General features: G+C 35.3%; 1 protein-coding gene across 3 annotated transcripts in view; it reads left to right on the top strand.

The window, feature by feature from the left end:
• Positions 1-12,365, top strand: part of rnf213b (ring finger protein 213b) — a 38,136-nt gene extending 25,771 nt beyond the window's left edge. Inside the window, exons 47-63 of one of the 3 annotated variants that reach the window (XM_047817250.1) lie at positions 268-378; positions 689-937; positions 1,526-1,607; positions 2,474-2,508; positions 2,716-2,967; positions 3,648-3,813; positions 5,196-5,293; positions 5,511-5,759; positions 5,899-6,031; positions 6,175-6,258; positions 6,424-6,604; positions 6,691-6,892; positions 7,506-7,583; positions 7,759-7,956; positions 9,654-9,743; positions 10,734-10,909; positions 11,642-12,365. In XM_047817250.1, coding sequence (XP_047673206.1) covers positions 268-378; positions 689-937; positions 1,526-1,607; positions 2,474-2,508; positions 2,716-2,967; positions 3,648-3,813; positions 5,196-5,293; positions 5,511-5,759; positions 5,899-6,031; positions 6,175-6,258; positions 6,424-6,604; positions 6,691-6,892; positions 7,506-7,583; positions 7,759-7,956; positions 9,654-9,743; positions 10,734-10,909; positions 11,642-11,777 — 2,520 coding nt within the window. In that variant the 3' untranslated portion in view covers positions 11,778-12,365. Of the gene's footprint in view, positions 1-267; positions 379-688; positions 938-1,525; positions 1,608-2,473; positions 2,509-2,715; positions 2,968-3,647; positions 3,814-3,938; positions 5,176-5,195; positions 5,294-5,510; positions 5,760-5,898; positions 6,032-6,174; positions 6,259-6,423; positions 6,605-6,690; positions 6,893-7,502; positions 7,584-7,758; positions 7,957-9,653; positions 9,744-10,733; positions 10,910-11,641 lie in introns of those variants that run through there. The other 2 variants (XM_047817249.1, XM_047817251.1) reach the window with 2 other exon arrangements.
• The last annotated feature ends 335 nt before the right edge of the window (positions 12,366-12,700 follow it).

Raw genomic sequence — 12,700 nt, 5'->3', positions numbered from 1 at the left:
ATGGAGAATGTATGATGTCTTCTGGTAGTATCTCATGGTTTTAAAAATCTGAAACTTCTGGCCAGAAAAGTGTACCAAATACATCTGATGCACCTTATCCGTGAACAGACATAACATCTCAGGCTGAGACTAAGAACTAACACACACATGTTCTGTAGGCATGGCATTAGAGGGAATACTAAAGGAATGTGTTTTACTGGAATTTTTTTGGGACATACCAAAGCTTTCTGAATCCTAACACATTTATACGTGTGTGTTTTTCTCTAGAATGTAAGCAATTCAGAGTCTGTGAAGAGTGTTCTTCTGGCTTTGGCCTTGTACAAACAAGTGACCTGCCGTATAGGGGAACCTGACCCAGCCATGCACCCTGGAGCAGAGGTAAAAATATGAAAAAAAAAATAAAAATAAATAAATAATGTAACAATCATTACTGTCAATGACATTCCCATGATCATGTCATCATAATCATAATTCATTCACATAATTCATCATAATTTATTAAGTATAATAGGCTAGTCTTAATAGTCATTTGTTTACACTGTATAGCAGCTGTACACAGTATAATAACATGTTTAAGACATTGCAGGTGGTTTAAACAGTTCAGCATATAAAATTACAAACATAAAAGGACACAATTTGTAAACGGCACATCTTATTCTGCTTTCTTACTTTCTGGATTCCTCAACAGGCGTTAGAGCTGCTGAAGGACAGTGTGAGGAAGAGTACACCAGGGTCAGGGTACCTGCGTGAACTCTGCACCAGCCTTTTATCAAATCCACCTGGAGGTCTCATGTCTTGCCTTCATGTTCGTGCAAACGAATCAGCAAAGAGACGTCTTCTTCTGGAGCTCCTGGTCCATGCCATCGCTGTGTTCCATAGTGGAAGTCCAATTCTCTATCCTCTCCACCTCATTGCTTCTAGGCCACAGACTATGAGGGTAAGAAAACTAAATCAATCAATGGGGAACAATATGTAACAATAAGAAAGTAACTAACTAATATTTAAATTTATAAGATCGTCATTATGAAACTTTTTTATTTTCTTGGTAATAATCACACACTAATGCTGTCTGTTCATGCAGTTGATAGTCCAACATAACCCTATAAGTTGAGATATACTGTAGCCTCCTGTACATATGTTATTAAATTTAATTATTTTGTCCTCTGAATCAGCACACATTTAGATTTTCAATTTCACCAATTATTTAACACAGACAATGTATGTAAAAGATTTAAATATTGTGTGCAAAGAAGGTTGTTGTTACTTTTATTACAAAATCACTGATAGAATAAAATAACTGAAATTAACAAAAAGCAAGAAACATTACAGGTTGTCTTCATAGTAAGTTTGTAAATATATATATATATATATATATATATATATGTGTATATTGTATTAAAGTGAACTGAATTGTATTGCTGTAATGTTTAAACAGATCCTTGTTACAATGATATACAATATACTATTATATCAAAACACAACTAAAAATTTGTGAAATAGTCACAGAAAATCTTTCTTCATCCAGGACACCTTTCTTCCCACCATGCCAGATGACAACACCAGTATGGTCATTCAGAGCTTAAACGAACGAAAACTGAAGCAGTACTGTAAGTTTTTTAATGGAACCGAGAGTTAAAAAAGAGAAAGAAAAAAAAAAAAAAACTGCATCACTTGAAATTGATACACAATGTTCATTTTTCCACACACTAGTGAAAAGTACTGGGCACTGCTACTCTTAAAAAAAAGTTCATTTGTATTACTTTTTTTAAATGAAAATTTGTTTATTGTTTTAGAATAATTATGAAGACATAAATGCTATTAATATCACATATTAATTATTACATTAATTATTAAAACTATGAATCACTTTGGATAAATTATATATAAATAAACACGTTATTCAAGAATCTTGCATTGTAGGGATTTGTATGCCCTTTAAAATTACATGCATTACATTTAGCTCAAAATATAAATGACTATGCACATATATGGGTTAATTTAGAAATAAAAATCAGAATTGTTTGGCAGTTAATAAAATGAGACAGCCTGACATGATTTTCAGTATGGCCCAGCTAAACACTTAATGAAATGAACTTGTTCAAACATGAACCTAAAGATAAAAAAGTCCATATTTCTGCACACATTCGCATACATAATAATTTGTTTAGTCAAATTTAAAATAGTCAAAATCAAAAATAGTTTATTATTGTTATGCATCTTAATTGGAACATGATAGATGCTTCATTCATGAAAAGTTCCCAAATAAGCCACTTTCCTCACTCCACTACTACATTCTAAATGAAAATTATTTGTTAAAAATGTATATGTGCATTAATTCATTATGATCTTTATTATAATATATGATCAGTCATGTCCAAAGTTTTGTGAATTGTGAATTGTGAATATCACTTGTCGTTGATATTTGGAGATATGTAGTGATATGCTGTCTTTTTTTTTTCCTTTCAAATTACAGATTGTAAAAACGGTCACCTGTCTTTGGTTGGTGAGGTGAGATGCTCTTTGTCCATGATTGCCTACAGGATTAATGATATACATTTATTCGTGACTTATTCTAAAATAATTCAAAAGAAAAACAAAGTTTTTAAACTAATTTTTTACATTTAAAAAATTTAAATGTTTCTGTAAGGAAAGTTTAAGTGAGTTATGAATTAAACAGCATTTAAGATGTACTTAAGACAGTTTTTCTTCTGTTAGTGTGGGAAGCCAGTGGCTGTAGGAAAATGTGACACATGTGGAGTACCTATTGGTGGTAAGGACCACAAAGCAGAAGCTGGATTCACTCCAGTCCAAGGCGCTCTGGGTGATCGCACTCAGCCAGGCCATATTCTGAATGATGCTGCCCATAGATCTGAAGCTCCAAACAGAGATCTTCCCATGGCCCAGTCCAGTTTATTGCGTCTCTTTCTTCATCTGGCCATGCTGCATGGATCCTCTCTCAATCATCAGGTACACTGAGGTTTAATATGCATCCTTTCATCATTTAAAATACTTTAGTGAATGTAGAAAAGTTATTATGCTAATTTTGAAAAAAAAATTATACTTACATATATTTATGCTAGTTACTATATTCAGGTTATTTTTATCTAAGATAATTTATGCAAGGTGATTCTGATCTCCTGATTCTGAACTCAGTTTTATTTCACATTGTAAGGAATCACCTTGGATAAATTATATATAAATAAACATAAGTTATTCAAGAATCTTGCATAGGTAGGGACTGTATGCCATTTTTAATTACATGTAATTTGCTAAAAAAATAAGCATGGCTATACACAAATCTGGGTTAATTTGGAAATTAATTTCAGAATTGCTTTGCAGTTACAGTCCGATATGATTCAACATTGCCCACTGCAGAACTTTGAATTTTAGGGTTAAATTACATGTTTAAATCAAAACATTTAATGAAATGAACTTGTGATTTCATGAGATCCCAAATGGTTTATTGAGTGCAAATGTGTATTTAATAAGCATCATTAGTTCAAGCTATAAAAGTTCAAACATCATAAAAGAAAAAGAACCCAAAAATGTTTATGGACATCTTTGCAACAATAATAAATTGTGTAGTCTGTAAATGCTGAAAAATAATCACCACAATATTCATATACAACTTTTATAAATCTTTGCAGGATATCAGAGCAATGATTCATCCTACTGTACACAATGTCCAAGAGTTTCTATGGTGCCATCTTGAAAAGGACATGGAGAATCTGGGGAAGACTCTGAATCTGAACTGGGATGATGTAGCTATCGTGGTTCATTTGATCCTCAACAACTCAGTACAGCCCCCCACAGGTCTGTGAGAAAAGTCATAGTACATATAAAATAGAAAATAAAATGCCACTCTGGTCATATCATATGCAAACTGAAAAGAACATTCCAGAAATGTTAACTGCCACTTTACTTGTCACAAATGCAAGGTAGTTGCATATGCTTACTGAAGAATCCCCAATCACAGTGTAATTAGTATCTCAAGTATGAAGAATGGTGGAGGACAGAGGCTATAGACAGGTAAGGAATGATAAACAGCAAAGGATTAGTCAATGACGAGGCTTTGTGTTGTGATGTCTATGACTAGCATGGCTTATATAGACTAACCTGGAGAGGCCCAAATGTCCATAATTACCCAATCCCAAATCAAGGGATGTAAATGGGTGATAGTTTCTGTTTAAAGATGCAGAATATCACAGAATATCCCACGTTCTCATTGTGGAATGGGTGGGATTCCCAGGAAGAGAGCTAACCCGGCCACTTAAGAGTTAACTCTCAGTGCCAGACCCAAGCCTGGATAAAAATATTAGGGTTGTGTCAGGAAGTGCATCTGGCCCAAAATGTGCTAAACTAAATATGCGGACCCTGTGATCCACTGTGGCGATCCCAAAGAGGGAGCAGTCAAAAGAACAGCAACAACAACAGGGTGATTTTTATGCACATAGATCATTTTGTTTCCGTAGTGTGATTTACTTATCCCTTGAAACAACTGAAGAGAACAACAAATATGACCATATTTGTGAGAGTAGGAGTATATATACTGTATATGGCAATAATTTGCATTAGGTTAGTTTCACCAGTTTGAGCAAGCATTATTTTAAGAAAATTGAATAAAGTAATGTATCTCAAAAGTATGAGTGTTTTAGCTGTAATGTTTGATTATGAAACATATACAGCAGATGTCTGTAGTTTGAACAATCTCTATAATTTTACCCTTTATATCATAAAGGACAGCTTTGTGAGCATTTAATGTGCCTCTGCTTAAGTTTCAGTTTTAGTTATACTCTTGCATGACTTGCCACAGCGATAAAGAACAATTAGCACATGCAGAAATCATATAATTTCTTTTACCTCCTTTGCATGTGAGGTTATTAATACAATTATTCTTTGTGAATAACCCTGAAACACAGATTATAGAGCAATGCACCATATTAGCCAGAACAACCCCGTATTGTGCGTCTTGTTTTAATGATGCACTAACCCCAGTATGGCCTGACTTGTTGAATTAGCGTTAGGAGGATTTTAATAAAAACAACAGAGCACACTGTAAATTATTCTGGATATGGGTGTCTGCTGAATGCTGTTAATGCAAATGTGCATGTGGGTCTCTTTGGAAATACTGCATATGATGCTTGAAGGGAATTTCAATTCTATGCACATTCACACCAGTTTTGAATCTTTGCCAGTTCATAGCCAGCAGAGGGTAGCAGAATGGTCTTCTCGACATGCCCGAGAGCAGTGGGAGAGACAGGTTTGCGAAACAGTCATCAATCCTATTCTACAGGTCAGTTCACAGGGATCACATAGATCTGTTTTAGCTGTATTATTATGGCTGGATTATGGTTGCTGGCTAATAGATATTTTTTGGTAAATTTGCATTGCATATGAAAAAATGTGTGACATGCTAAACTCTAAAATCATGCCAAGAACAATGAAGATCTATGGTCTGTCTTCCGCTCTGCATATCTAAGGCATGCTCTCTGTTTTCTTTCTGCTTTTAGGATATGAACAGGCATTTACATGAAGCTCAGGAAAAGGTTACAGCTGATGATAAGCTGTCCAGTAGCGCTTTGATGAAGATGTTAAAAGGAGACCCGCGTTCCCTTCTTTCTCTCCCATCTGAATGTGCTACCCATCATGCGTCTTTCTGGACACCACCAGACATCCTGACTGTGGAACATCTTTCACAGCTTATTGCTCAAAAGCATGCAGAGAAACAAGTTCCTCTCCTCTCGCTGTTTCTCATAAAAGTAAGTAGTGTCTGAATATTTAGGATTAAAATATGAAGGATTTGGATTAAATTAATTCTAGAGGTATGACTTTTAATATAAACTCAGGGTTAAGGGTTAATGCTGGTTTAATTTAGCAGTTTTTGTGTTTGTGTGACAGGTGCAGTACATAAGACACCTGGCTTGTCTGCCTGACCTGGCAGCCCTGTTGTCAGATCTGATACGAATAGTGCAGCCAGACACTGATACACACTCCACAACCATCATTGCACTGCTTCACAACATTCCTGCAGGTTCTATTCTTGTTATAAGAATATTATAACAATTCTAATCTCTATAAATTAATTTGATACAGTTTCAGTTGTTCTGTAAAGTACCAAAAATATCAACATAAATATAAATTTAAATGTATTGTTTTATGATTGCGTGTTAATAGGCCTCCGGAGCAATAAACTCAAAAAAAGGCTACAGATCTTCTTCAGGGTGTGGAACCATCTCAGAATGGAGCTAGCTAATAACAGTAAGTTCTAACGACTTAACCCTGAACGGAAAGCACAGTTGTGTGTGTGTGTTTCAACCTGTTTTCTTGGGATCTGCTCCATATCTTGAATTAAGCCAAATTACTTTGTTGTTGTTGGACTTGTGATGGAGTGTGCTAAGTTTGCATATGTTTGGTGTGTGTTAGCGGCTGCAGGTGTGGATCCCAAACTGTGTGAGAAGGACATAACCATGGACAGTCCTAGTCAGTTTCTCCGCCTGAGCCATCATGGACCGGGCTCTTGTCTTCAAGCTCTTATCGACCAGCTGTCAGAAACTCACAACAGCCTTGTTCGAGAAGCTCAGAAACTCAGTCATAAGGAAGACAGGTGTGTCTGGGTGTGAAGATTAAAGTTTTGTTATGACCTAAATTTCACTCTGCTTGTTGATAAAGTACTGTACTTGTGTCCTGCAGTGACTACAGTGTTCCTGTTGGGGAATTATCTGAGAGCCAGCTGGCAATGTGCCACCCAGAGAAGGAGTTTCTTCCCCTGGTGTTAGCTCACTGCCACTACACACTGGTGAAGGGTAAACAAACTGCCAGTGACTACGACCTGCAGGCTATTCAGAAACAACTTCACAGACGTTTCTTAGCTGGCAAGCCACGCATCCAAACAGTTAGTAAACTAATCTATATATTAATCTGTTACAGCATGCTTTTTATGCCTTATTAACATTAAATCACAGATTAATATAATGGCTTAAAATCCTGTTCATTGATTATTTTGATTTTGATCAATATTGAGAGCACAAATAGTGAGCAAAATTAGACTGTCGGACAATTTAGAAGTTTTTATTTTATTTTATGTTGTTATAAATCAACAAAAAGCAGTCTTTGTTTCACTTTTTACGTTATCATTTTAGATTTTTATGTATAAATGATTCAGGTAAAATAAATACCCACACTAACTGATCTTCTAAAAGCTAAATATAAACATATAATTCTATATGCCCAGAGTTAATCCATTTAAACTTTAGCTTATGATTGAATTTTTCCAACTTTCGCACACCACATCAGAGTTGTAGTCAAATATATTACATTATTTGAGGAAGATTAAATTTCATTTTAAAAAGGTGCTATGATGGCCACAGCATAGTTTTGCCATATAGTGCTGATTAAATGCCAATGCTTATATTGTACAAACTTCAACAAATTTTAAGTGTATTCTATATTTAAAATGAACGATTCTGCTGTTGATTTGTTTAATAGTATTTCTTTAACAATAGCAGGAAACTGAAAAGTATCTGAAGAGATATCATCAGGATTTTTCAACAGTTTTGAAAGACGTCAGATGCAAAATACCCCAGGTGAACACTTACTACCACTTACTACAACTAATCACTGAGTATTTCACATTTCTATCTTAAGCTTAGATAAACTGACTGAATTTAGTTACAACATTGTTCCCAATTACTTTTACAACTGCTGAAACAATTTGTAGACATATATTGAATGTTATATCTCCTTTTTTCACCTTATCAGGAACCGCTGAAGAGCTCAGTATGCAGCTCGATCAGAACAATGCTGCGCTCCTTCACTGATGTGTGTGATGCTGTATATGCTCTGGAGATTGGCCTGCGTTTCCTGGGTAAAACTGGAGGACATCCAAAATCCCAACTACTGTCCTATCTTCATGACTCTCTCAAGATGAAGCAACACATTTCCAGCAGTGTAGCCAAGGTCAGTATTACTCTTACTGATAATGCGTTCACACTTTCAAACTCTTACTTGCAATGCTTCCTAATCAATCAATCAATCAATCAATCAATCAATCAATCAATCAATCAATCAATCAATCAATCAAACAATCAAACAAACAATCATTAAAACAATCAATCAATCAATCATTAAAACAATCAATCAATCAATTAACAAATAATGTATTCAAATTAATTTATTGTTAAAAAGAAAACCTCTTGCAAAAAATCTTTAAATATTAAAAAAAGAATTAATTCACATTTAAATGATTTTAATACAATTAAAACATCTACTTTGTAATAGTGTACTTAAAGTCTTAAGTTTCAGTGGTTTAAAATCCTTATGACATTGTTATTGGTTAATAGTAACAAATTATACTGCCTAAAATTCTCTGAAATGTTGAATTTAAGTAGCAGTAAAGACTATTCACAATAAATTTCTTAATGTTCATTTAAACAGGAAACAGGCTGCATTTAGTCATTTTCTTTGTAGAGACACTTTTTATATATGGCACAGTTCCAGAAAAGAATTTTAAAGCTAAAGTGATAAAAATATATCTTAAAAATAATGTATTAAAAATTCATTTCCTGCTTCGAAATGATGCCACTCTGCAAATTACATTTTGGTGACTGAAATTTGTATTTGTGTTCTAAACTGGAGTTAAAGATGATTTTAAAGGGCACTTACCTGTTAAGCTGTCACATATCATGAGTCTGTGCCCACTTCCTGCCCACTTTCTGATTCCTGTTCGTGGCTGACAGATGTGAATCCTGATGTGGCCTTGTACTGTAGTAGCCCTCTCATGATTTCATATGTTGTACATTCTGGGATGCTTTTCTTCTCACCACATGTAATGTGTTTACATTATGTAATCTACTTTACTGTAGCCTTCCTGTGAGTTCACATTATACTGACTGTATATATGACTTCTCTCCTTCACAAGGCATTTCCACCTCCAACTGATCTTACTGGATGTTTTTTTGGTTTGTTCATCACTTTGTATAAACTATAGAGACTGTCTTGCATGAAAATCCCATGAGATCAGCAGGTTCTGAAATATTCAGACCAGTCCATTTTCTAGAAAATCACTGAGATCAGAATATAAACTGAAGCTCTTGACTAATATCTGTGTTAGGAACTACTGGGACAATTCCCTGCCAGACCACTAGAGGGGGGCAGGTGTTTTGATACAGTTTCATTAATGCCATGCCATGTAGCCACAAGTGTCATCTGTTTCTCATTATCTCTAATGTTTTGCTCTATTTATACCTGTTCTTTTGTATTCGTCTTGGTCAAGTCATTGTTGCATATTTGTTTCTAAGTATTCATGTTTGATTTACTTTGTATTGTGATCAACTTTGTTTTAAGTGTGAATAAAAGTAAGGAATGTTATTGTGCGTTCTGGGCTGATTAGCGGTGTTTCTCCGACAACTTGACAATCTTCATGATTTCACACTTTGCACTGCTGTTATATGATTGGCTAATTATAATAATTGTGCAAAGGGCAGGTGTACAGGTGTCCCTAAAAAAGTGCCCAGTGAATGTGCAAAACCTGTACTGCAGCCTTAGAATCTGTGAAGATATTTTGGTTGATTTGGCCAAGTTTCAATTTTGTTTCAATGATTTTTTTAGTGTGCACAAATAAAATGTCACTCTTTTGTATGTGTTTGTGTTCTTAGGCTCTGGCAGATATTAGACTGGATCAATGTACAGCCACATGGCAGCTGCTGACCTGCTGGAAGAGTGAGCTGAAGCTGAGGAGTGGACAGGTATATTCCTCCAACACCACTCCCACTCCTACATCCACACTGATAAACACACCCAGGTCGAAACAGTATATAATTATATTGTTGAGGATGGAATGGTTAGTTCAGGTGCTTCATGTTCATAACATGCTCAGCATTAAAAAATAGGAGTGAACTGGATTAATAAAAAATAAAAGGCAATTCATCAAGAAATAAATTCACATAGAGAAATGACTGAAAGATGATTGAGGCATGCTATATTCAGGTTTTTTTTTCTTAGTAAAAGCTTCCTCTCTATAAGTGCACATGAGCAATGTAGCATTGTGTAAAGCATTGCGAAGCATAATCAACAATTTTATCAAGAAAATAAAGCTTCAGTGGATTTCTTAGTGCACTTTTCCTGCATCACCATAGTACGATTTCTCATTGTGCGGTTTTCCATTTTGAATAGAATATCCTAAAAGTACATAAGGTTATATATGCACTTCTATCTATTACTTACATTAATAGCTGAAACAATTTAAATATCTGTATAACAACACATTGCCGCTTGTGTGAATTGTGTGTATTGGTATTCAGACCAAAATCATATTTGAATTTGAAAACCCTATTTAAGCTACCTTCTGCTCATCCATTTAAGGTCGTACCAAATTTCACTCACTGACTTTTGACCAAAACTGACCCTGAATGGGGAATAGAGACACAAGCTGTGTGTCGTAAATCCAGAAAAAGTGTTCGCCAGAGTGTGCAAGGCTTTTGTTTAAAACATGTGTCCCAGTCAGCAGAGTTAAGCCATTTGACCTCAGGTTTTAGCCTGCTGGAATGAAGCCTTTTGGAATGAGTATTGAGGATGTTGTGTCATCAAGTGAATATCATTTGTCTTCAGGAGAAAATTTCTCTAATGTATAAATCCATGTATGTAGAATAATCTATGCAAGTAATACTCTAACATTATATCTGTATGTCTATCTAATATTATTGAAACATTTTTGCTTTAACTTGGACACTCTATAGGACCCTATACCAAGACTTTCTCAAGAGTATAGAGAGACGCTTTCTGCCGATATGCAGAAAGAATTGAACGAGTTCCTGAACCTCACTAATGTTGAACATTTCACCCTGGAGCTTCATGAGATCCTGCTTTTGAAGACGGACATCAACTCAGGGAACAGTTACGGTTCTAAATGGGAGTGAGTATTCATTTTTTCTCTATCTGCTCTTCAGCTCACTTGTCTGTCTTTTCTCTTAGCATAAATCCCTGACACCATTTGGGTAAGTGAACCATAAAGTATTTATTGGCCACATATGGTTATGTTCACTGTTTATATGCCATTCACATCTGGCATCAGACAGAAGTGCTAAGGGGTTCTACTTACATACTGTAGGCAGAGTTGAATAACAGCCATTGTTGTCTGATCCAAAACCAATATTGGATGACAATCGTTTTTTAACACAGCTTACAATCTAAACACAATGAGAGAATGATATATATGTTTACACCTTATGTGTATGAAAAGTATTAAAAACATTAAAGGCACTCTGATCTGGTAAACAGAGTTAGTGCTTAAAGAGAGAAAGCATTCTTGTTGCATTTATTGCTGGAGTGTGCCACCAAATTTTAAGAACTTTTCTTAACAATAACGGGAACTTCACAACAAAGAGTAAAAAGTGCCTTTAAGCTTTTGTTCCTGCTTAGAGCTAAGAAGGCTTCACCACCTTGTGGTCCCTTGGGGATAAGAGGCCTTTTGACTACGCAGAGCCACACTCTGACCCCTCCAGGCTTCCATCTGTCAGTCCGTGCCTCCCTGAGACACCTCCCAAGTAGGCAGCTGGCCAGACAGAAAAAAGGGAATGCGTGTGCCATGAACAATGGATTGCAATGCTAACTGTTGATCCTCCCCCGATTCTGTCCTTTTTTCCAGCATCAAATCCACCCTGGAATCACATTTGGAAGAAAAAGGAGCCCCTGTCATGCCTGGAATAGACAATCTTTCAGATAAGATCTGTCTGAGCAAAAGTGCAGAGGTCTGGAGGCTTGCAGTAAAGTTCAAGAGATGATTGTGTCCCTTAAATCTATCCCATTGTTATGCATAGATCTACTGTAAACGACAAACCCTAAAGTTTTATGTTCCCTCTCTCTTTACCCATTGACTTTCTCATGTAAATAGTCTCAGGGTCTGAATGTGAATTCATTCCAGAGAACTTCTTGAATGACTCAGTACCATTTATTGTTTTACAATTATGCATTTGAATGTTTGTATGTTCAGATTAATGATGAAAATTTAGCTCGCACAGACACAATCCGAGAGAGAGACGACATTTAGAGGAACTTGTTTCATTTTTGATATTTTTTCTCAGACAAGCACCTGCTTCATTTTATGTGCCTACGGTTATTGTGACAGTAACACAGTTGATGTCAAAGCCGTTAGTAGCTGCCAAATAACGAGAAGATTGTTGTTAATAAGTTCTAAATCTTTCTGTAATTTCCACTTTCTTAATTCTGTCCTAATTGTAGCAGAAATAACGTTCAGATTCTTTACCAATAAATGCACCTTTCCTCCTTTTAAGTTGTTTTATTACCAACAGCTGGAACCAAATCTCTTGTATGTGTGTAAACAAACCCAATAAAACTGATTCTAATTCTGATTCTGATCATATTTTGAGTTATACAAATATTTTACACATGACATATTTTAAGTAAGACAATAAAAATGTCATTATTATTATTATTATTATTATTATTATTATTATTATTATTATTATTATTATTATTATTTGTTTCTTGCAAGTATTCTCCAAAATATCTCTGAGCTTCAACCAAACATTGGCTCAGTCTCTCCCCCGCCCTTTAACGCTAATCAAAGCAACCAATCAAATCGCCAAGAACAATCCAGAGTATCCGAGCAACCACCAATAAAAGAATCACATAGGTGGATCTGTCGTCCGTTTTTTCGGTGAAGCTCCACCCACTTAGCACTCTG

This window comes from Tachysurus fulvidraco, chromosome 8 (assembly GCF_022655615.1).
Source record: "Tachysurus fulvidraco isolate hzauxx_2018 chromosome 8, HZAU_PFXX_2.0, whole genome shotgun sequence".
Classification (NCBI taxonomy): domain Eukaryota; kingdom Metazoa; phylum Chordata; class Actinopteri; order Siluriformes; family Bagridae; genus Tachysurus; species Tachysurus fulvidraco.
This window is presented reverse-complemented; position numbering and strand designations above follow the sequence as displayed.